Below are 25,845 nucleotides of genomic sequence, written 5' to 3' on the forward strand. Positions count from 1 at the left end.
CTGATTTGAAGTGGCAACTCCTCAGCCTCTCATCAGTAAGCTGGCTGGTGCAGAATTCATATTTACAAGCCATTAAATTGGTCGTGAGAAAAACCCATCTCTCCCTACAGGTCTGGAGATTAGAAGCAAAGTCAAATTATCCATGAATCCAAGGAATGTGACCTTCCCCGGGGGCTGTCAGAAATCAATTAGGTGTGAACAGACCTGGAAGGCAGCTTTCCCCCTACTGCCCTCCCAGCCCTGGTATGGAGGCCTCCCTGAGGGTTTTCCAGTTCTCACTTCTGAAGCTTTAACATCTGAGAACTGTGTCCTGCGTGGTCTTACGGAGGTGGTCAAGAATTTTGAGATGCTAACGTAAGGGCAAAGACTGTGTTCTCTGAATTTCTAATAACTTAATGTTTTTCCTTTTTTCTTGGTGAACTTGGCTCCTAGGTGAGAGAGGACAAATCTTGTTCATTTTTACTCCCAGCACTTCACCTCTCACAACGCCAGAGACTAGTGTTTTTGAACTGTCCCCCCCCCCGCCTTTTTAAATATACAGTACTAGCAACTAGCTTTCTTCTTTCTTTAAAATAAATTTATTTTATTTATTTATTGGCTGCGTTGGGTCTTTGTTGCTGCACACGGGCTTCCTCTAGTTGCTGACAGTGGGGGCTGTTCTTCACTGTGGTGCACGGGCTCCTCATTGCCGTGGCTTCTCTTGTTGCGGAGCACGGGCTCTAGGTGTGTGGGCTTCAATAGTTGCGGCACACGGGCTCTAGAGCACAGGCTCAATAGTTGTGGCGCATGGGCTTAGCTGCTCTGTGGCATGTGGGACCTTCCCAGACCAGGGCCCAAACCCATATCCCCTGCACTGGCAGGGGGCGTCTTAACAACTGCGCCACCTAGGAAGTCCCTGTCCCCTTTTAAAGCCAGCAATGCTCATTAAGGTTCATTCTTGGTGAGTCAGACATTTTTCTCAGCCTCCTGATACAAGAAGCCTTTGTTTCCAGGATGATCTCAATGCTACGACTTAAATACAGCCTTGGAGTATTCCTAAGAGTGAAAATAGGGTCCATCCGAATGTGCATTAACAGGGGAAAAGGGTAAATAAGTAACAATGCATCTACACAAAGCAAGAAATCAGTGGTTAAAAAGCTAAGGTTGAGGGCTTCCCTGGTGGCGCAGTGGTTAAGAATATGCCTGCCAATGCAGGGGACACGGGTTCAAGCCCTGGTCCGGGAAGATCCCACATGCCGAGAAGCAGCTAAGCCCATGTGTCACAACTGCTGCGCCTGTGCTCTAGAGCCCGCAAGCCACAACTACTGAGCCCATGTGCCACAACTATGAAGCCCTCACGCCTAGAGTCTGTGCTCCACAAGAGAAGCCACCGCAATAAGAAGCCTGCGCACAACGAAGAGTAGCCCCCGATCTCTACAGCTACAGAAAGCCCGCATGCAGCAATGAAGACACAATGCAGCCAATAAAAAAAAAAAAGAAAAAAAGAGCTAAGGTTGAAAATACATTTCACACACACACAGGTAGATCTTTAGTAGCATCAGAGGCCCTTATAAATCATGCGGTAGAAGTAGAAAGCTGCTGTCATTCACAATAGCTATGGAAGCAACCAAAGTGTCCATCAATGGATTAATGGATAAAAAAATGTGATACATACATGCAGTGGAATACTATTCAGCCTTAAAAAGGAAGGGGACTCTGACACATGCAGCAACACGGATGAACCTTGAGAACTTTATGCTATGAAAGGTGTTACCAAAAAGACAAATACCATGTTAATTCCGCTTACATGAGGCAGAGTAGTCAAAGTCACAGAAATAGAAGCGGAACAACGGTGGCTAGGGGCTGGGGGAGGAGAAATGGGGAGTCAGTGTTTAATGGGTTAGTTTGAGTTTTGCAAGATGAAAAGAGTTCTGGAGATGGATGGGAGTGAGGATTGTACGATAATGTGAATGTACTTAATACCACTGAATTGTCCACTGAAAAATGGCTGAGGTGGTAAATTTCGTTACGTGTATTTTACAATGAAAAAAAAAAAAGGAAAAAATAGAAAATTGCTAATATTTTGTACCTTATTTTTGAAGGGAAAAAACTTTACATATGCTGCACGAATGTAATGACATAAAGGTCTGGAGGAAATATGTGAACTGTCAACATAGGATGTGAAACTTGGGGAGTTTGAAGGGTTTCCATTTTTAACTTAACAAACTTTCATACTGTTTATTTTTTCAGTGTTACCACTTTTACAGTAAGCATCAGAGCCAAAGCAGCCGTGGTGGAAATTCATGCTTCCTGTGAGAGGTCTCTGGGGGTCGTTTGTGGAACTACCTGGAGATCATAGCTGTGCTGGAGGAATCTGTAGCCTTGCCTCAATGAGATAGAAAAAGACTATCTCGTTGACTGGTTTTAAGTAACTCTAATACTGAAAGCTGTGAAACCGGGATGCTGCATAATGACGAGCCACTGCTTAGTGAGCACCCAGGATAAGTACAGGCATCCTCACACCAGGTGGCTGAAGGTGGCACAGCTAGGACCCCCACCTTTCAGAAGGGCAAATGGAGCACCAAAGAGAAGGGACTTGCCCAAGGTCATCCAGCTGGTGAACGGCAAAGCTGGGAACAAGCCCCAGGTCCTGCGTGACACCAATGCTTGTCCCCATCATACCCACCCCCCATGGTGGCTGAGTTCTGGAGCCTTGGCCCCCTCTTCAAGGACAAAGGCACCTCCTTCTGGCACCTTCACATCCTGCTGCAGCAAGTACAAGGAACAGGCTTCCTTTTCTGTTAGTAAAGTAGAATAACATTTATTTATTTCTTAAAATTTTTCTTATACATGCTGTATTTGTGGGAAATCAAGACCTTTGCAGGAACTCAGATCAGACATAAATCATGTTCAGCTGAGCTGGTTGCAGTCCTGTTTAGCATGGGAACAGTTAAGCTGAAGCTTTCTTTTCCTTATAGGTTGCCATCATTTTCTTGATTTCAGCAATAGCTTTCCCTGGATTCAGCCCCTTGAAAAAAGAGAAGAGAATCAATACCAAATGGTAAGTGAAACTGAATGGAAGAACCCCATGACCTTGGGTGAAACTCCTGCCCTAGCTGGCCAAAGCAGAGTGACTGCAAATCAAGTCCTTTAACACCCAGGGCGGGGTGTGTGTGTGTGTGTGTGGTGTGTGGCTTGGACTAAGAGCTCTCTTCTGTTTCCCCTCTTAGACATGTGAAAATGGCCAGCTCTCTCTGGCAGAAGCCCTGTCTTACTGAATTTCTGCTGGTGAGGCTCACTGAGGCAGGTCAATGAGCCCCAGAAGAGCCATCTCTTCTGTGACTACAGTGTCAGAACCAGCTGGACAGCTCTAAAGGTTTCACCTCACTGCCATTATTATTAAATCACCATCACCCCTGGAAAGCTGCATCTACAGGCCCTCAAAGGTACATGGGAAAAACATTACTGTTCCTAAGCACCATTATGAGTCAACTGGCCAATAACACTGGTATTAGCTGCAGCCTGGGCCCAGAGCTGTAACATCTGTCCTGCAGCAGGTACAGTAATTAAACTCAAGTGAATGCCAGCCTCCTAGAAGCAGGAAGAGAGATAACCAAGTATTCGGTAAAATTAGACACACACTCATCTGAGGCTAGCGAAGGGTCCCCTCATTTTATTTTGTTTATTTATTATTATTATTTTTTGTTTATTTTTTATGTAGCTCTGTGCTAGGCGGCATGTGAAATCTTAGCTCCCTGACCAGGGATCAAACCCATGCCCCCTGCAGTGGAAGGGTGGAGTCTTAACCACTGGACTGCCAGGGAAATCCCGGGTCCCCTCATTTTAGAAGGACAACTCTAACTCTGAAATTAAAGTGTGGAGAGAAAGAAAAAAGAGATCTTCAGAGAGAAAGAAAAGACTGATATGGAAGGATCCCTGAAATGTATTAAGTGAGAAAAGGTAGACCCTGTGACAAAGGACATGTGGAACATTTGCGTGTAGCACAAACTATCCCTGGAAGGGCACACAGGAAGCTGATAACACCACTGCGTCCCGGGAGGGGGCCGGGGCTGGGGGAGGAGGAAAGCCGTCCAGAGTATTTCCTTTTGAACACTGAGCTGTGGACATACCCGCAGCCCTGCACCAGCTCATCAGAAGGGATGTACAGTCAGTAACAGGACTGTACCCAGTCCCAGTGCAGGAAGGAGGCACACTGCACTGGGAGGCGGGGAGCCAGCTTCTAGCCCGGCCTTGGCCCCAACCTTGGCAAGATGCTCCCCACCCCCAACTCCTGCTCATGGGCTCTGCTTCCCCATCTGTAAAAGCGGTTGCACTTGATGATTTTTGAGGTCCCTTCTAGTTCAAACAATCTGGGCCTATGTCTAGCCTCACAGCCCCAGCGTCCACCCCTGCTTTACTGAAGGGGAGGGCGGGACACAGAGAAGTCTGTCCTTGGTTTTCTGGTCTGTCTGCGTCCTCTGTGACACCAAGGTTCATGCCCAGGAGCACACCTCAGGATCCTCTGAGGAGGTTTTGAAGAAATACACAAGCCAGGCCCCAGGCTTGGAGAGGCTATCTTCTGACTGACCGGCTCCAACAGGCCTAGAACCTGTTTGTTTTTCGAAATCACAGAAGGTCCCATTTGTTGAGTGCTTACTAAGTGCCAGGCACTGTCCTAAGCACTTCAGTGGCATGACTAGCCTCAGAAGCCACACGACTCACTGGGCAGAGCCCGGGTAGAAATGTGGGCAGCAGGACACGGAGCCTGCGCTCTCCCGCACAGGTCAGGACCCCACCAGGCCCCACAGGGCATCCCGATGCCGATGTCACACGAGAAGCACTGTGGCAGGGGAAGGGGGGCCCTGGAAACACAGCGGAATTATCCAGTCTGGATTTCATACTTGTTAAGATATGCTGCCTTTTCTTTTTCTTCCTCCCTCCCTCTCTCTCTCTCTCTCTTTCTTAACTGCTAACTGGTTGTGTTAAGAGTTTTCCATCTTGCTACTCACTGCACCTTTAAAATGAAATTGCTCTGCCCACAGTCTCTCCTCGAAGGGCAGCCCTGGCTGCTCCCTGCCCACTGACCACATCAGGGCTGGCATCTGACTGCAGCTGGCCAGCCAGCTCTGACGTGGGCTGTGCCGCGGAAAGCTAAGCTGGGCCAGTGAGACTCCCCCGGAGGAATGTGAGCTGAGAAATGCTGAGAGAAGACAGGCAGATGCTGAAGCTGCAGGCAGAGTGAGCCCAAGAAGCAGGAAGTCTGAACAGGAAGAGGGAGTGAAAGCTAAGTAAGCCAGAGCCCTGAGACCGAGGGAAGACAGAGGAGAAAGCACAGGCTGGCTCAGGGAGCAGAGCAGACCTGCAGCCATGCTGCCCACACAGACCTGGGGCTGGAGACGGAAGGCAGCCCCCACAGCGGCCTGTGCTCAGACGGCTTTCCTCCTGTGGTTCCTGCAAAGTCAGGGCGGACACAGGTTCCTGTTCATGGACCCCCGTGGCTTCCTCGACTCCTGCCAGGCCTGTGTGAACCCTACTTAAAAACCCTTCTCAAGGGGGCCTGAGCGCGTCTGTGCCCCGCAACTAAGCGCCAACAGCCCCAGGCGCACACTGGGGTGCACTCTGCTGCCTGCTGGCCGCCTCCTCACGAGCACACGTCGGTGCTGGGCGGCGCGGGGGCTGCAGCCCGCGTACCTTGGGGCAGGTCTGCGTGCAGTTCATGATGGTATGGCAGCGGTACAGCGAGAACGGGTCCTGCAGCTTGGCCAGGCGCTCCTCCGTGAAGTCGTCTCTGGAGTCGATCATCCAGCGATAGGCCTAGGGAACCGGCCTGGTGAGCTGAGCTGTCACCTCGACTGGCGGCAGCAGCCCCCGGGTGCAGCTCAGAGCTCCAGGGCACAGAGGAAGGGGAATCTCAGCTCAGAAGCCACCCCTGCACCTGACTTCTGGCCATCTTTCAAGGAAAGGCTCTCAACTCTTTCGTAACATCTTTTGATCACCTTGACTAATGATCCCCACAAACCTTTGAACCACATGCACCTGGTCCCTGGTGCTTAACGACACACCATCAGGCGTCGTCTTCCACGGGTTTCGTGTTGCCCGTGAGCGTCCCCCCTAGATCACGAGTGAGTGAAGGGAGGCAGGGACGGTATCGCTGACTCTCCTTAACTGCCTTCATAGCACCTACCCACTGACTTTGAGTAAACTGGTGACTTAGACCTGCGCAGAGATAATATTTGTTCTACTTATTGATCCTTTTGATTCACATATCACTCCCAGAAGCCTGAGATCAGCCAGCTGAAAACCGATCAAGCTCCTGATCACCGGGCCTGCTCCAGCCGTGCCACCGAGAGCGCTTTTACATTTCCCAACAACCCACACCACTGGTACAAGCACAAGCTATGAGAACACCTCATTATTCAATCTTTAATTTGGCCAGGAATCAGTACTGCTAACTGGTCACACAACCACAGAACTTCTCTTTTTGTGGGAAAATGAGAAACAAGAAGTTGTTTTTTGAGTTGCTTCAGCATCTATGAAAAGCACTGACCACAAACTCAAAAAGTACGAGCTTTCTGGGAACAGAGACAGTGACTCTGCAGTGAACTATACACATAGTGAAAGACAATGAGAAGCAAAGCTACTTTCTTTCCAAGCAACCCCTAAGCGCAGTACTGTAGGCTTTCACCAGCCTGGAAACAACTCCTGACCTTGCAGCTGGGTAATTACCCCTCAACGATTTCTTTCCTCTGCTTGGAAACCTCGTGAGAGGGAGATGGGGAGCCTTCTGACAGATGCAGTCTGGGGAAACCAGGCAAGTGGGCAGGGAAAAGCCAGCTGCACAGGGAAATGCCTGATGCATCTGAAAGGCATGGTTTACCAACCTGCAGCCACCACCCCTTGGCGTGACCCTCACCACACTAAATGAAGGCATTCTGCAGATGCAGCCCCGGATTTACTGAAAGCCAAGTAAAGCCGATGCAACCAATTACCCTGTCTGTCATGGATGCCAAGTAAGGAAGCATCGCCCCTGAGAACATCTGGTTTCCAACAACACACTGTCCTTTCGGATTTCTGGATGCCTGAATTTCCATCTCTTACAGTAATGAAGGAGGACCTTACCTGCATAAGAACCGCGGGTCCCAAGTACTTGTCTGCATTCCACCAGTAGCTCGGGCAGCTGGTGCTGCAGCAGGCGCAGAGAATGCACTCGTAGAGTCCGTCCTGTGCGGGGAGAAAGGGTGATCAGGAGCCCGCCATGGAAGGGACGGTTATGTCCTGAGCTGATTAAACGTGAGGCGTGGGGTCAGTGCACGAACAAAGCACCTGCTTGCACGTGAGTTTTCTTGGCAAAATCCTAGGAACGGTGTGCAGAGATTTATAAAAAAGATCTTGGAACTGAAATGTAGACGTGCTGGATTAGAGCCCAGCGTTCTTAAGTCCAAGTACAGTGTACTTATCCTTTAATAAATAACCCCTTACTTATCTTAAAAATAAAAAAAAAAACCATGAAAAGAACTTACCACCTCAAATGCAGTCTAGCAGAAATTAAAAAGGCCCCGAGTGCTGAGGCATCTAGAGCCTACAGCAGCCTCTGCCCGGCTCAGCAGACACCTCAAGTTTCCAACGGGAGCATCGACATCATCCTGAAGAGCCAACCTGCCCTGAGCACCACGTGCCTTACTGGCGGCCTCACCTGACCGTCACTATAATCCCGGGGTGAGTGCGACGGGAGTCCCATCTTACAGGGAAGGAACTGAGGCTGGGAGAAGTTGGGCCATTTGCCATCTTACAGGGAAGGAACTGAGGCTGGGAGAAGTTGGGCCATTTGCCATCTTACAGGGAAGGAATTGAAGCTGGGAGAAGTTGGGCCATTTGCCGAGGGTTGCAGAGCTGGGATGGGCCCCCAGGTGGCCTGACTCTGGAATCCCTCTTCTAACGCTGCCACACTGACTCAACCTGCCCAACCAGTTCTAACAAACTGGACTTTCTGATCTGGGGAACAACAGAAACTGATTAAAAGTGGCAAAACAGGAGGGCAGGCTGACATCTGAAGTGACAGCTGAAAACAGATGACACAGAGTTGATGGTCATGATTGTAACTACGAGTCTTCAACAAAACCTATGTTCTGTTTAGGGAGCAGGTGAGAGTGTAAACTGGCCCCGCTGTCTAGAAAGCATAAGGTCACAGGATGAAGAGCCTTAATGATAGTCCTATTCTTTAATCTACTTCTAAAAGGGTAGCTGTCGATAAGAGATTACTTTTGGGTGGTGGATTATTTAAAAATTAGTTCTTTTCCAATTACCTATAATGAGCATTATGGCTTTTAAAATCATGAAAAAAAGTTAGGATCAGCATATTAATTTAAGGACGTGAAAAATGCTAAATAACCAAATATTTGGTATTTAAATGAGTGAATTTTCACTACACAGAAAATATGCTCAGGGAAACCCGCCAGTTCCTAAGAATAGCACACTGAGGAGATGTTTACTAGTTACAAGCTTGTCAACCTGAGGACTGCCAGATGACAAGCTGGGCCAGGGTGGCCAGTTCCAACCTGGACCCTGAGATACGTCAGACTCCTTGGAGTTAGAAACTGGCGGTAGAGCTATGTCCTGAGAACAAGAAACTCTTGAAAGGAAGTCGGCTGCTTGCTCTGACTTACAACATCACCACGCTGACCCTCAACATCTCCATGATGAGAGCTGCGCATCCTTACCAGACCTTTCCTTTCTTAACATTTTATGGGGAAGAGGAGAGGGGCTAAATGTTCCCCAAGGCCTAAAAGTCAGAATTCATTTATTTACTCACACAACTCATATCTGTTGATAAGACAGCACATGCCAGGATCCTGGGGTGCAGACATGGGTAAGACCCTGCCCCTGCCCCTGAGGTGTGCTCAGTCTGCTAACAGGTTGTCACGTAAACGAATGAAACGGTGACCCTGGGACAGCACGTGTCCTTGCCTCATGCAGGCTCGACGTTGGCCCCTATCTCCATCTGGTCCCCTTCCCACTGTTTCCTCTCCAAAGGACACAGAGTGTGCAAGGAGTGAATGTGCACACCAGAGACATCTTAGAGGAGGGAAAAGTGTAGAAGAGAAAGACTAAAAACCTGATAATAACCCCTTCGCTTTCAGAGACTTCATAGCCTGTACCCAGGGGTGGCAACTCCAAGAACGAGTGGGCCTGTCACAAGCCCACACGGTGTCACTAGATGTGCAGTGTCAGGATAGCACGAAGTCCTAGTTCCAGTTTTGCTATCACTTCTCTCACTCCCATCTGTAAACAGGGTGGTGGCAGCAGGACTGCAAACGGCCAGCATGTGTTTTATTTGCCCACAAGGTTAAAGAGTAACTCTGATTTAGCTGTCAGCTTTTCAAGACCCGGCAATTTACACATTGGTTTCTTTTGAAAAAGACAAATATCTGGCAACATGGTAGCAATGAGCCCCTCTAGGCAGGGCACTCCAGGGCCCTGGTCCTCTCTGGGCCCTTCATAGGTTCACACTACCCACCTGGCCCCGACAGGATGGGTGTCCAGGCCTTGGACAGATGGTTCTGAAGTTCCTTTCCAGAAGACGCTAAATGGTCTGCATCATCTCATGCTGGGCCCCCTCCCCCTCTGCCCTTAAGCCACACTTCCTGGCAAACATCTTTGCAACAAAATTCCTCAAGACAATAAACAGGGACTAATGACCAGTTTCTCGCGATCTTCTATGGACTGCAGATACTGCTCCTTGCCTTCCTGGGATTCATCCTTCTTCTTTAAATAAGGCTCAATGGACTTGTACTGAGCATAGAAGTTGCTCAAATCCTGAGGTTAAGAGGAAGAAGAAGAAATGGGTCAGATTCCACCACTACCCCTTAGCTTTCTGATCTACCCCACTTTGGGGACACTGCCCACTTTTCTGCCCTATGACAGGCAGCGGTCAGACTCTCTTCCTTTGGCATGGACACATGCAAAGATCATGAAAGGAGAAACGGTCACATGTAAGCATGGTTAGGAAACTTCTCCTTCACCCCTTGGGAAACTTTCCAATCCCAGAGTCCTTTCTCCCCACATGCCCTTGAAAACACCTAGGCAGGGAAAGGGAAGGTGGTCAAATGCAGGGAGGTAGAAGTTAAAACACCTGACAGCAGCTGCTTTCCCAGCTGATACTTCCCACATGAATGCTTTGTTGTTATGGCCAAACTCTTCATTTCTGAAACTGTTCCAAGTCGGAAATTCTGTGCCCTGTTATTCCCAAACAATCCTCACCAAATGAGCTCCTGGAGGATCTTCTAGGCCATTTTCTTCTGCCATTCAAATTCCTTAATTAAACTCAAGACAGGAGAAAAGCCTGCCCTGAAGAACTATAGCATAACACATACACCTCCCGCCCCCACTAAAAAAAAAAAAGGGGCAAGGGGAGGGGTTGGGGGAGGGAAGAGAGAGAGACACACAGGGACGCAGAAACTCACAGGAATGAGATCCTTTATCACATACATATGTGGAAGAGGGTAGATTTTTGAAACTTTGTTGAGGTTGGTGTCGATCCTTCGGGTACAAGCAAGAGTGTTGCCTCCATTGATGTTCATGGCACAGGAGCCGCAGATGCCTGAGAGAGAGCACAGCACACACTCCCCTACAGTCTGGTCCAGCCGCAGCCGGCCCAGCTGCAGATTCTCCCTTCTGCACTGTCCTCACTCTAACAGCAGGAGTGGTGCTGACATGGAATACGCCTGTGCGGAGGTGCCCGCTGCCTTTTTTCCTTCTCCTCCTTCCTCCTGCCTAGAATGTAGGTCTAATGGCTGTAGTTCCAAAAACCGTGTTGTGAAAGCAGGAGGCAACCCGGAGGCAACTGGAGGTTGAAATCCACTTGTTCAGGATGGCCCTGGAGCATAGAAGCCTGGGGCGCTGCTGGCATCATGGAGGGCCCACGCCAGTCCTAGCTCCTTGCTTCATGTGTTTTGAGAGAAAAAACAGCTTTTTTTTTTTTTAAAGTCACTGTTATTTGAACTCAAATTCTTTTTTTCCCTAACCCCCTCCTCCCCACCCCACTGTGCTGTGTGGCTTGTGGGCCACAGCAGTGAAAGCGCCAAGTCCTAACCATTGGACCACCAGGGAATTCCCTGAACTCAAACTCTTAACAGATATGACACCCCAGAACAAACCAACACTGTCTTTCTTGTTCATCCTAAAGCTGAGGCCTGGATACAGATCATCTAGAGAGAGCTCTCATTCCACTGTGTCCACAAATCAGTTTAGTGCCCGCACTGGGGATATGCAACCCACATAAGCTGCCTTAGCACCGGAGTCAACGAATGCGAAACCAAACCAAAGCAAGCAAAATAAGGTGCTGACCAAGGACACTGAAATGAGAATTTTCTTAGCCTGGACTCATTTCCTGTGTACGGAATGTCCTAGGTATTTCAGAGTTACAAATGACTATGCAATCTAACCCCCTGCTACCACTTCTCTGAAGCTGTTTGCTGAAGACAGTTAGGCTGGAGAAATGTGGGTACCTGTGAAGCTGGCACTGGCTTATGACTTTCATAGGGCTACACTCTCTCCCTCTCTTGTTAATCTTAATAAGAGTATAGGAGAATACAAAGATTCATCTTAAGCAAATACTCCTACGGTTCCCAAGAGACTGGATATGATCAGTATATTTATGTGTGCCTGGCATCCAACAGAGCAGTACGCTTTTATGAGAAGTGGTATACCAGAAAAAAAAAAAAAAAAAAAAAAAAAATCCAATGAAACTTCTCTTAAAAAGGCTCCCCTGGAAATTCTCTTCACAAACTACAAGGGAGATAAAAGTTGCCGCAATTAATATTCCGCCTCACTTTTTTTTAAGCCCACACGGGCCACACCTTGTGTTCTTCGCTCTGAAAGTTTTATGGGAGAAGGTTACTGAAAAGCATCTTTATTTCCTGTGCTGTCAGGACTTACATGGGAAGGCTCATACTTAATTACAGCAGAATGTTCCCTAAACAGCAGGATTCAGCCAAACTATCACACCCGTCAGCATCTGCTACATTAAATCCAATCCTGGGGATGTCCCCGGTGGCGCAGTGGTTAAGAATCCACCTGCCAATGCAGGGGACACGGGTTTGATCCCTGGTCTGGGAAGATTCCACATGCTGCAGAGCAACTAAGCCTGTGTACCACAACTACTGAGCCTATGCTCTAGAGCCTGCAAGCCACAACTACTGAAGCCCACATGCCTACAGTCCGAGCTCCGCAACAAGAGAAGCCACCAGATGAGAAGCCCATGCACCGCAACAAAGAGTAGCCCCTGCTCGTCACAACTAGAGTAAGCCTGTGCGCAGAGAAGACCCAATGCAGCCAAAAAAACAAAAACAAAAACAAAAACAAAAAAACACAATCCTGTAAGATTAGTTTGAATCAAAACAGGTATCTTAGGGACTTCCCTGGTAGTCCAGCGGTTAAGACTCCGCGCTCCCAACGCAAGGGTCTGTGTTCCAACCCTGGTCAGGGAACTAGATCCCACATGCCGCAACGAAGATCTGGTGTGCCGCAAATAAGACCCAGTGCAGCCAAATAAATAAATAAATAAATATTTTAAAAAACCCAGATGTCTTAGAAATAGGACTTTAAATAAAGAGCGATGGGCCAACAGCTATGACAACTTTTTCTTTTACGAAAAGGAAAAAATTCAATCACAGCCCTTGGTCTTGGCCCCTGCTGCCCTGTTTTGGTTTTATCCCAGGTTTTCTGAGGTTGGCCTGCAAATGTACCACCTGAGAGTGCAATTCAGGAGTGTGACCACTCTGGCTGAATCCTGGCTCCTGACTCACCATCTCTGTGTCCTTTTGGAAGTCCCTTAGCTTCCCTGGGCCTCGGTTTCTTCACGTGTACACTGAGTGTAAATGCTAACAGCACCTGTGTAGCTCACGTAAAGTGCATAGAATGGAGTCTGCACAGTCTGCTCCACAGCCATCAGGATCAGTTAACAATCATAGCACCCTGTGTGATTTTTCCAAACCTGAGAACCATCTGAATAATTACTTAGGAGTTTACTTTAAATCAATTCATTTTAACTTAAATTCCTATTTAAAAATCATTTCTATCACTGTTACACTGTCATTAGTAATTATGTATTTTTCTAGTACATAAAATGAATACATAGCTATTAAAGTAAAGAATGTTGGTTTGCACACTGCCTGGAATCAGCAGCACCCTGTAGGAAATCACTGTTCCCATCCAGAAAATTCCTAGTGACCACTTGCTCTGTGCACATGTAATGCTGGGAGCTGGAAGGGGACGCATGTCCCACCGGTGGACAAATATTAAGTGTGTACCAGCACCAGCTAAAAATTCCCCACTACTCCCCTAATGAATGAGCTCCGCGGCGGCCAGCCAGCATATCGGAGCTGGTCCTTGAAGGGTGCAGCAGCTCACAGGGACTGCCAGATGCAGTAACCATGCAACTGAAAGCTCCTAAAGGGAAGCAAACTCAGAAACCAGATCTCATACCACAATTCAAATTTCCCACACTTCCGCCCAAGGAAAGGAAGTGTGACTTGTGGCAAGGTCACCTGGCAGAGCACTGTAGCCATCCTCCAGGTATCCCCTGGTATCAGTTCTGGCCAGCCCAGGCCTTTTTTGGGAACCAGAACAAAAGTGTCCGGGCCTAATAACAGGGAAGGAGATGCTTACCTTCTCTGCACGATCTTCGGAAGGTCAAGGTAGAATCAATTTCATTCTTAATCTTTATTAAAGCATCTAACACCATAGGACCACAGCTGGCCAAAAGAAAAAGAAAAAAAAGAAAAAGAAAAAACTCACAAAGATAACAAGCAGAGCCAGTTTATTTATGTGAAGTTCAATCTCCCTATACTTTATCATAATATGATCTGAGACAGCTGCATCTATTAGCTGCTCTTCTTATCCATTTTGGCCTTCTCAGGTCACATTCACAATTTTTTCCATGCACATTCTTACACATTTTAAGTACTGCAGAGTTCTATTTTGATGACCACACTGCATATACATTTCTAGGAAATGGAAAGCTAAAGAAGTAGAGAAGTATTTAGGTTAGGAAACAACTTCCATATACTGGCAGTTTTTGTTTTCTCTTCTAAAGCTCCTTGAAAAGTTTTCTCAAATAATTTATTTCAAATTGTAGTTTCATTTTTTTGGATGAAAACTGTAAGTAGCTTTAAATGGTTAGTTAACAGCTTCCCATCTATAAAGCACAGAGAGCAACGCCCACATCTCACAGGACTGCTGCAGCTGAATTAACATACTGGAAAATGAAGCAGAGCACTGTCTGCCACAGACATTCGGTCTAACTGTGATTATCACCACGCAGAGACTGTGATTCTATGGAAACGGCTTATTCTCTCTGAGACTCAGTTTGGGTTTTTTTTTCTTATTTTTATTGGGGTATAGTTGTTTTACAATGTTTTGTTAGTTTCTACCATACAGCGAAGTGGAGTTCCCTGTGCTATACAGCAGGTTCTCATCGTTCATCTACTTTATACGTATTAGTGTATATACATTAATCTCAATCTTCCAATTCACCCCAGCCCCCCTTTCCCTCTTGGTGTCCATACGTTTGTTCTCTACATCTGTGTCTCTACTTCTGCCTGGCAAACCAGTTCATCTGTACCATTTTTCTAGATTCCTCAAATATGCGTTAATATACGATATTTGTTTTTCTCTTTCTGACTTATTTCACTCTGTATGACAGCCTCTAGGTCCATCCACGTCTCTACAAATGACCCAGTTTCGTTCCTGAGACACAGTTTCTTTATCTGTAAAATGGAATTAATATTTATATAACAGGATTATTATGAAGATTAAATAAAAACATGCAACAACAAAGTCCTACTGTATAGCACAGTGAACTATATTCAATATCCTGTGATAAACCATGATGGAAAAGAATATGAAAAAAGAATATATATATGTATAACTGAGTCACTGCTGTAAAGCAGAAATTAACACAACACTGTAAATCAACTACACTTTAATAAAATTAAAAAAAAACAAAACATGCAATTTTCCTAGTACCTGGCACAGGTAAGTGCTTAGCAAATCTATTTCCTGGTTGCCACTTCACCTGCACTCCTCTCAGTATTTTTCTATACATGGGATTAAAAAACATATGCCCCCCCCCCAATTTCTTTTACATTGTCTCTCTTTTTCCCCCCTCAGCTTTGAGATTACTGACAAATAATATTGTGTAAATTTAAGGAGTATAACATGATAATTTGATATACAGTGAAGTGATTACCATAATAAAGTTGGTTAACATATCTGCATTATCTGTATGTATTTCTACCAACAATATGCCATACCCTTTTCACTGTACTTCCGCTAACACTGGGAACTGTAACCTTTAAAAACCTCTGCTAGTCTGAGAACGGAGAAGTGTTATTACTGTCAGTGTTTTAATTTGAGATCTCTGAATACTACAGTGGTTGAATATTTGTCATAAATTCACTGATCTTTCCTCACTTACTAATTATTTACTGAAAGCCTGCTCTGTACCAGGTTCTGTTCTAGGTGCTAGATATACACCAGAGGACAAAACAGATGCAAAGTCCTGCCCACGTAGAGCGTTCATTCTAGTGGACTAATTCTACAGACTCAGTCTGTCCATGTTCTTTGCCTCCTTGTTTACTGAAGTCTGGGGATTTTTTTTTTTTTTTAAAAGAAGATCTGGGCCTACCATTTTCTAAAAGAAAACTCCTGTTTTTCTCTACTACTACTCACTCCCAATATTTCATTTCTGGTCACCAAATGTGTGGGTGTTTTTTCCATGCCAAGCAATTCTGCAACACCAAGTGGGTGGTGTCCCACAGTGTAACTCAATTCTGACACTGTCAATTGGAGGTCCTCATGACCCCCTCCTCGGTTTGCTACAGTGGCTCACAGAATCAAAAAAAAAAGTTTACTGACTAGATTACTGTTTTATTATAAAAGGATACAACCCTGCAACAGCCAAACGGAAGAGACATACAGGGCAAGGTATGTGGGAAGGGGAGAGCTTCCATACCCTCTCCTGCAAGTCACTCTCCCAGCACCTCCTGGAGTTTACCAACTCAAGCTTTCTGAACCCTGTGCTTCAAAGATGTTTACGGTGGCTTAATTACATAGGGATATTGATATCATTGGTCATTGGTAAGTGATTCAACCTCTACCCACCCCTCCCCTCCGGAGGGGTCAGGGGATGAGGCTGAAAGTCCCAGCCCTCTAATCACAGGGTTGGATCCCCTAGCAACCACCCCCATCCAGTGGTTATCTAGGGGCTTTTAAGAAATCACTGCATTAATATAAACTCAGGTGTGGCTGAAAGGGGCTTGTTATGAATAACAAGAGATAGCCATTTCACCTTTATTATTTATCTGAAGCTATTTCAGGAATGGGGAATGAAAAAAATATGTAACAAAAGATGAACCCTATAGTTCTTATTCTTTAGGATTACAAGGGTTTTAGGCACCAGAAACCCAAGACCAAATATATATCACAGTATCACACATCTAATACATCAGTTGCTACTCTTGCTCCCGCCCTCAACCAGCAAATGGCTGTCTGACTTCTGGTTTTCGTAATCAAACTTTTCTCTCTCTCTCTTTTTCTTTTAAGGCCACTCTGCACGGCATGCAGGATCCTAGTTCCCCAACCAGGGATCAAACCTGCACCCCTGCGTTGGGAGTGCAGAGTCTTAACCACTGGACCACCAGGAACGCCCCAGTAATCAAAGTTTTAAAGCACATATAAAGTTTAAATGTTTACATCGTTAAAAACTGACCACCTTTTCCCTTATGATACTATCGACCACGCTCCTTCCTGAGGTTTGATGAATATTTTGAATTTTCTTTCACGTCTTAACATTTAAAAATTATTCCCCCAAATTGCAAAAATTGCTAATCAACTGCCCCAAAGGCTGGTGGGGTTTGAGTGTGATTACGTTGAGTCTGTAAATCAATCTGGGGGTGCACTGCCACCTTAAAATATTAAAAATATTAATATATGCCACCAGAAACATGAAATGTCTTTCCATTTATCTGCTAATTTCTTTCAACAATGTTCTATAGTTTTCAGTCTTGCATTTCTTTTGCCAAGTTTGTTCCTAAGTATTTCTTCTTTTTGATGTTACTGTAAATGGAATCATTTTCTTATCTTAGGATTGTTCATTGCTGGTGTACAGAAATACAATTGATTTTATATACTTAGGTTGTATCCTACAACCTTGCTGAACTAATTTATTGACTCTAATAATTTTTTGGTGTGAATTTGTTACAATTTTCTATATACAAGGTCATGTAATCTGTGAAAAGAGTTTCCTTCTTATTTTCCAATTTCCTTTTATTTCTTTTTCTTGCCTAATTTTCCTGGTTAAAACCTTAAAATTCTGAATGGCTGATGCTAGTATAAAAAAAATTATTTTTGCATATTGACCCTGTTTCCTGCAACCTTGCCAAATTTATTTAGTATGTTCTTGTAGTTTTATAGATTCCTTGGAATTTTATGTGTAAACAATCATTATTCGTGAGTAGAGACAATTTTATTTCTTTTCTCTTTTTTAATATTTTATTTACGTATTCATTTACTTGGCTGCATCGGGTCTTGGCTGTGGCGCAGGCTTAGCTGCCCCGCAGCACGTGGGATCTTAGTTCCCTGACCAGGGATCGAACCTGTGTTCCCGGCATTGAAGGCGGATTCTTAACCACTGGACCACCAGGAAAGTCCCTATTCCCTCCTTTTCAATCTTCATGTCTTTTATTTTTTTCCTTTGCCTTTAATGCACTAGTTAGAATGTCCAGTAAAATGCTGAATAGAAGCGGAGAATGGACATCTTTGCTTTTTCCCTGGTCTTACGGATAAAGCATTCAATATTACACAAATAAATATGCTGGGAGCTATAGATGTTTCCACAGATACTCTTTATCTGGTTGAGGAAGTTCCCTTCTTTTTCAGATTTGCAGACTTACAGCTTGTCTTCTTTATCCTTTATATGACGCATTACAATGACTAATTTTCCAATGTTAAGCCAACTTCATATTCCTGAGATAAAGCGAAACTTGGTCATTCAGGCATTATCCCTTTTGAGAGATTATCCTTTTTTTGATAGATTGCTACATTTGAACCGCTAAAATTTCTTGAGGATTTTTGTGTCCATGTTCATGAATGATACCAATTTGTAATTTTTGTTTTTGTAATTTTTTAAAGATGTTAGATGGCCTCATAAAATGAACTAGGAAATGATTATTTCCTGTTTATTTTCTGAAAGAATATTGGTGCTAGATTTTTCTTAAATGTATGATATGATTCACCAGTGAAGCCACCTGGGCCTGGAGTCAGTCGCCTGTGTGAAACACTTTGGTAACACATTTAATTTCTGTAACAGACATAGAACGATTCATATTTTCTATTTCATCTTATGTCAATATGGTAAGTTGTATTTTTTAGGAACCTTGTCTGTTTCATCAATTATTGCATTTATCATAAAGTTATGCATAAATATACTCTTGGTATCATTTTAATATCCATAGGATCTCTATCTTGATGTTGGGATTTTGTTTTCTCTCTTATTTTTGTCCAGTCTGGCTAAGAGATGATCAAATTTGTTGTTTCCAAAAAAACCCCAATTTTTGGTTTTATTTTTTTCCTACCAGTTGTCTCTCCCTGGCCCCCACCCTATTTGCTCTAATTTTCACTATTTCCTTCTTTCTACTTGCTCTGGGTTTACCTTGCTCTTCTTTTTCTACCTTCTTAGGGGAGAACCTTAGATCACTGATGCTAAACATTTCTTCTTTCAATGTATGCATTTGAAGCTATAAATTTCCCTCCAAGCATTGCTTTAGATGCATCTTGTGTATCTTGAAATGCTATATTTTCATTATCATTTAGTTCAGTATCTTTTCTAATTTCCCTTGTGGTTTCTGCTTTGATGCATGAATTATCTTGCTGTTAATGCTTTAAATTTTAATTCCACTGTGGTCAGAGAATATACTCTGTAAGATTCCAACTTTCTGAAATTTATTGAAATCTGTTTTATGGCCCAGTGAATGTAGCATGTGCACTTAAAAAAAGAATGTGTACTTCATAATCACATTTATGATTATGTCTTCCTGATGAAATGACCCCTTATCATCATGAAATGTTCCCTCTTATTTCCAGTAGTGTTCTTTGCCTTGTAGTCTACCTTCTCTGATATTACCAGAGCCACTCTTTTTTGTTTAACGCAGTTTGAATGGATATTGTTTTTCCTCCTTTCACTTTCAACCTATCTGTGTCTTTACATTTAAAGTGCTTTTCTGGGGACTTCCCTGGTGGTTCAGTGGTTAAGACTCTAAGCTTCCACTGCAGGGGGCATGGGTTCAATCTCTGGTCAGGGAACTAAGATCCTGCATGCACGGTGTGGCCAAAAAATTACAAAGTGCATTTTTTGTAAACAGCGTGTGGTTGGGCTTTGCTTCTTTATCTATTCTGACAATCTCTGTCATTTAATTGGAGTGCTGACTCCCTTTTCATTTGGTGTATTTATTGATATGGTTGGATGTGGGTCTATCATCTTACTGTTTGTCCCAACATTTTTTCCCTTGTTCTTTCTTTTCTGCCTTCTTTTAGGTAGTAATTTTAGATTAAGTAAATATTTTTAGAATTCTGTTTTAATATATATATTTAATTTATATATTCTAATTTCATTTTAGCTATTATCTCCCTGCATTAAAAAAAAAGTTACTCCAGAATTATATGTCTTTAACTTTTCAGTCTAGAGTTAATATTGCATTGGTACCACTTCATGCAACAACCTTCCAGCCTTATGGGTCAGCTTGCTCTCAGCTCTTATGATATAGTTACCATATGCATTACATCTAGACAAGTTATATTTTATGTAATACAATGTTGTAATTTTGTTTAAAAGTCATATCTATTTTAATAAAGTTAAGAGGAAAAAATGGTTTTATATTTATCATACCTGGTGCTTTTTATTAATTTCCTAAGAGCTGAGTTTCCACTTGATCTATAATTTCTGATGAGTAGTAAACAATCATGCACATCCCCACATGCAATGTTTTTTTCTCATGGCTTTCAAGGTTTTCTCTACTTTTATCTTCAGTAATTTGACTATGATGTGCTTGCATGGTTTTCTGTGTTATTTACCCTGCTCAGAGTTCACTAAAATTCTTGAGTAAGTAAACTGTTTTTCACAAGCTTGAGAAATTTTTGGCTATTACCTCTTAAAACATATTTTTTGCCCATTGTCCCACTCCACTCCTTCTGGGACTCCAATTACACGTGTGTTAAACCTTCTGATACTGTTTCATGGATCACCGAGTTTCTTTTCTTTTTTAAAAATCTTTTTTCCCCCAATTAATTTTTATTGGAGTATAGTTGCTTTACAATGGTGTATTAGTTTCTACTGTACAGCAAAGTGAATCAGCTATACATATACATATATCCCCTCTTTTTTAGATTTCCTCCCCATTTAGGTCACCACAGAACATGAAGTAGAGTTCTCTGAGCTATACAATAGGTTCTCATTAGTTATCTATTTTATACATAGTATCAATATTGTATATGTCAATCCCAACCTCCCAATTCATCCCACACTCCCCTTCCCACTTGGTATCCATACATTTGTTCTCTATGTCTGTGTCTCTATTTCTGCTTTGCAAATAAGATAATCTATATACCATTTTTCTAGATTCCACATATATGTATATATATATTCCACATATACATATGAATATATATCATATATATATATTTTGACTGTGCCACGGCATGTGGGATCTTAGTTCCCTGAAAGGGACTCAACCCATGCCCCCTGCAGTGGAAATTTGGAGTCTTAAGCTGGACCACCAGGGAAGTCCTCCTTTTTGTCTTAAGAAAAGACAATTCCTGGTAATTTATTTATTTTTAAAAAATTTTAAAAATTTCTTTATTTTTGTTGGCTGCATTGGGTCTTCGTTGCTGTGCGCAGGCTTTATGTAGTTGCGGAGAACGGGGGTTACTCTTTGTTGTAGAGCACGGGTTTCTCATTGCAGTGGCTTCTCTTGTGGTGCAACACGGGCTCTAGGTGCGTGGGCTTCAGTAGTTGAGGCCTGTGTGCTCAACAGTTGTGGCTCACAGGCTCTAGAGCACAGGCTCAGTAGTTTTGGCACACAGGCTTAGTTGCTCTGCAGCATATGGGATCTTTCAGGACCACGACTTGAACCCGAGTCCCCTGCATTGGCAGGCAGGTTCTTAACCACTGCACCACCAGGGAAGCCCCAGTAATTTATTTTCAGGTTCACTGAATCTTCCTACCATCATTTCCAATCTGCTCTTAAGCCTATCCAGTGAATTTTCTATTTCACATATTGTATTTTTCAGTTCCAGATTTTCCATTGGTTCTTTTTCTTTTTTAATTTTATTTTATTGGCTGTGTTGGGTCTTTTTTGCTGTGCGTGGGCTTTCTTTAGTTGTGGTGAGTGGGGGCTACTCTTTCTTGTGGTGTGCGGGCTCCTCATTGCTGTGGCTTCTCTTGTTGCGGAGCACAGGCTCTAGGCGCATGGGCTTCAGTAGTTGCAGCACATGGGCTCAATAGTTGTGGCTCACGGGCTCTAAAGCGCAGGCTCAACAGTTGTGGCACATGGGCTTAGTTGCTCCACGGCATGTGGGATCTTCCTGGAGCAGGGATCAAACCCGTCCCCTGCATTGGCAGGTGGATTCTTAACCACTGCGCCACCTAGGAAGCCCTCCGTTGGTTCTTTTAAAATAGTTTCTAACTCTCTGCTGAATTTCCTATCCCATCATAAGCATATCTTCCTTTATCTATGAACACAATTATAATTGCTTAAAATCCTTTCTGCTAGTTCCCACAACTGGGTTGCTTCAAGGCTGGTCTCCACTGATTGTCTTTTCACTGAGTATGTGTCATATTTCACTATTTCTTTGCATGATTAGTAATTTGGGGTTGTATGCTAGACCCTGTGAACAACATGTTGTAGTAACCCTGGACTGTATTATGCTTCCCAGAAGAGTGATGATTTTCTTTTTTTTAAAGCAACAATTAGGTTGGCGGAACTCAAGATTTGGGCACAGTTCATAAACAGAATTTGGGGCTCCCCCTCTTTTCAGGATTTTCCCCTCATTTTCTGACTGCTGTGGTAGCTTCCAAATGTATCTTTTGGTTATTCAAGCTACTGACCACAGTAAGACTGTGGTTTTTTTTTTTTAAATCGCGTTTTAGCCCTTTGCACTCCCACATCAACTGGCGCTTGCCCTTAGGTAAAAAACATGCAAAAACAGTTTTGTTATCCAAGTAACATTCTACATGTCCAAGCATCAACTCCCTTCCAGTGTCTGCTTGCTTTGGTCACTCTTCTGTACCTTTAGGTCATTGCTTCTTATATTTATCTTATAAACCAGAGTGCACAGTTATTTGCAGAAGGGTTAGTCTGATGACAGCTATTCTGTCATTACTGGAAGTAAACATAATTACTCTTTCGATTTTTTTTTAATCATTAAAAAATAAAGTTATGAATTTAACTCTTCCATTTTTAATCATATTCTGTAGTTTTAACTTGCAATGTTTTTATTTTTCTAAGTATCTGATAATATTTTTATTATTCCTTAATCAAGTAAGTATTTAAAGAGTGCTTTTTAATTTCCGACTAATTAGGGTTTTTTGTTCTTAATATGAATTTTTAGTTTTACTGTAGTATGGTCAGAAAATGTGGCCTGTACAATTTCTCTTTCTTTGAATATTATTAATAATTTTTGGTTGCTGAATATTTGATAATTTTGTCTAAGACAAAGATTACATATTAACTCTGTCTTATTAAAAGAGTTTATGTGTTGACAGAGTTAAAAAAAGCATCTGGATTACCAGTAGTTTTTGAAAAATTTTTTGGTTCCATGGAAGCTTTTGTTCAAAAGAAATACTTACTTACAAATAAAACATCATAAAACAGAACAGTTCTGGTTATACTGGGGAGGCAGAGGTATGAAGTGGTGGGAAGCTAGAGCCCACTCATTAGATCCTTCCTTCCTTCTGGCTGCCTATGGAGACCCTTTAAAGACGATGGGCCTGGATTTGAAGATGTGAACTAAGCCAAGGAATGCAGTTTTCCCTAAAACCTGGGAACGGCCCTCAGCTGTTAGCCAGCAAGAAGATAGGGACCTCGGTCTTACAACCACAAGGAACCGAATTCTGCCAACAGCACGAAGGAACAGAGAACAGATTCTCTAGTCTCCGAAAGGAACACAGCGTGCTGACATCTCGATTTTAGTCATGAAACCTTTACCAGACTTCTAACTTATAGAACTATGAGATAACAAATCTATGTTGTTTTAAGCCACTGAGTTTGTGGCAAATTTTCACGACAGAAACAGAAAGCTAATACATAGGTATGGATCATTTTTAATATTTTAACTACATCCCTATCGTGGCGTATCACCATTCCACCCAAGTTTACAGTGCTTATCATTATTATAGAATACATAGGACCATATATTACATAAACTACCATAAAAACATTGAGTATTTTTAAATTGTTAATGTGTTAATAACTTCAGATACTATGCATAAAGCCATCTCTACCAGTATTCCTAGAAACTGTTATACTCTGATTTGGGAGAAGGAAAGGAATTTTGTAAAAGTTGTTCTTCTTGGTATTATCTTTTTGAATCAGGTACCTACCTCATTCTTGTTTTAAAAATAGATGATAAATCCCAGAGCCACGGGATAATCTCAGTTTTTAAACCTTCCAAGAATGGGAAAAGTATGTCCCTGAATCAGATCAAGAGCTCCCCTTCATTTATCAAATACCCAGCTTTCACAGAGATACTCACTTATTCAAATCAATTTCATAAGTTTGCATATGAGGTTTATCTCCAGTCTTGTCTGGGTCCCATCGATAGATGGCAAATTTCTTGATTCGGGGAGCTGTGGCTGCAGCTGTCTGGGCCCCACGGCAGGCCTGAAATTTAAAAAGTTCACAAGAAGGAAAAAGAAAAATCTTTAATAATGCAATATAAATCCTTCTATTTAGTTGGCACTATAATGTGCAATACCAGATACAAACCCACACATTACTGACACAGTCTTCTTGGGAAAGGCAGTCATCCAATGCTTAACACACAGTACTAAGCCCCTATAACATGCCAGACATAGTGCTGGGGGCTGGGGAAATGGCACTTAATAAAACAGACAAAGCCTCTGCTCTCATAGACTCTACTGTGTAGTGAGCAGGAAGAGAAATGAAATATTCACAATACAGTGTAGAGAGGGAAGACTGCAGCAGAGACTTACACCAGTCTAAGTGGTCAGGGAAGGCTCCATAAATGATACTTAACCTGAGGCTTCATGAATAGGGAAGAAGGGGAAGGAGAAGGGGTGTTATAAACTAAGGGAATAACACGTGTAAGAGGCCTGGGCAGAGGAGAGCACAGGTACCTGTGAGGACCGAGAGAAGTCCACTGGGAGGCAGGGTGACTTGACAAGGGATGGTGGTATGGCAGACTCGAGGAAGTTAAGAAAGACTTATAAGTTTTGATTTTATCCTAAGAGCAATGAGACGCTAACAAAAATTTTTCAGGTGGGTGATATAATCGCTTTTATTTTTGAGAAGAACATCACTGGCTTACCAAGGAAGAACTGTCCCATGAGATCTGGGGAAACCAGTTAGAAAGCCACTGCAGTTGTTAAAATGAGATGGTGGTGTTTTTAGATTAGGCGTCTTAGGCCGAGCCATTGTAAAAATAGTACCAAAGACTAGGTTCCTTAAACAACAAACATTTACTTCTCACAGTTCTGGAGGCTGGGAAGCCCAAGATCAAGGTGTCAGCGGATTTGGTGTCTGGTGAGGACCTTCATGGTTTGCAGACAGCTGCATTCCTGCTCTGTCTTCACAAGCTGGAAAGAGATCTCATGTCTTTCCCTCTTTTTATAAGGGCATTAATCCCATCATACAGGTCCTACCCTCAAGACCTAATCTAACTCTAATTCCCTCTCAAAGGCCCCATTTTCAAATACCATCACAGTGGGGATGAGGGCTTCCACATGTGAATTTTGGGGGGACACAAACATTCTGCCCATAGCACTACGGCAGCAAACAAGATAAAGAATACTGTATTTTAAAACAAAATAAACTTAGAGAACTAACAAACAGCTGAGACCTGCTCTCTCTGATGATTCTGTTACATCGTCTGGGCATTCACAGTCTCTGCCAGTGGGTTTCACACAGTGAGCCAAGGATTCCTGGAGTGCCAGCCACGGGCTGCCGGCAGAGGGTACGGTTAAGAGGGTGGGCCGGACTTCCCCCCCCCCTTCAACCAGAACAGCCTCCTCATAAAAACATAATTGTAAAAAGGGTGCTGTTGCTCAAAAGAAGTTTTACATGTAAATTTATACTCATTTAAAAAGTCACTATTTATTATTGCCGGGCACTGAATTAAATGCTTTATATTAATTACCCCACTGAATCTTCATTTTAAAGATGAGAAAAATGAGGCTCAGAAATCAAGTGATGGGCCCATGATTACAGAGCTGGTGAGTGAAGCCAGGATTGGAACCCAGGTCTGTATGTCTGGCTCCAGAACCCACGTTCCTAAACACTGTACTATTCTATTTATTTGTGAATATTCTAAAGTCTCTTCTTAGTACTGTTTTCTTCTCTTTATGTCCTAACTCCTTAAGGGCATGTATGTATGTTAGGGTTCTCCAGAGAAACAGAACCAATGGTGTGTACATATATATACACATATAAGAAAAGAGATTTATTATAAGGAATTGCCTCATGTGATTATAGGCGATAACAAGTCCCAAGACCTGCAGTTGGCAAGCTGGAGAGCCAATGATGTAGTTCTGGTCCAAAGGCCAGCAGGCTCAAGACCCAGGAAGAGTTGTTATTT

The 25,845-nt window shown here is 43.4% G+C and overlaps 1 protein-coding gene across 1 annotated transcript in view; it reads right to left on the reverse strand.

Moving 5' to 3' along the window:
* Positions 1 to 2,773: 2,773 nt before the first annotated feature.
* Positions 2,774 to 25,845, reverse strand: part of SDHB (succinate dehydrogenase complex iron sulfur subunit B) — a 33,423-nt gene continuing 10,351 nt past the window's right edge. Inside the window, exons 2-8 of the mRNA XM_057697693.1 lie at positions 23,785 to 23,912; positions 13,645 to 13,730; positions 10,440 to 10,576; positions 9,676 to 9,792; positions 7,099 to 7,200; positions 5,671 to 5,793; positions 2,774 to 3,007 (exon numbers count right to left, since the gene is read on the reverse strand). Coding sequence (XP_057553676.1) covers positions 2,930 to 3,007; positions 5,671 to 5,793; positions 7,099 to 7,200; positions 9,676 to 9,792; positions 10,440 to 10,576; positions 13,645 to 13,730; positions 23,785 to 23,912 — 771 coding nt within the window. The 3' untranslated portion in view covers positions 2,774 to 2,929. The remainder of the gene's footprint in view (positions 3,008 to 5,670; positions 5,794 to 7,098; positions 7,201 to 9,675; positions 9,793 to 10,439; positions 10,577 to 13,644; positions 13,731 to 23,784; positions 23,913 to 25,845) is intronic.

Source organism: Hippopotamus amphibius, chromosome 1 (genome assembly GCF_030028045.1).
Source record: "Hippopotamus amphibius kiboko isolate mHipAmp2 chromosome 1, mHipAmp2.hap2, whole genome shotgun sequence".
Taxonomy (NCBI): domain Eukaryota; kingdom Metazoa; phylum Chordata; class Mammalia; order Artiodactyla; family Hippopotamidae; genus Hippopotamus; species Hippopotamus amphibius.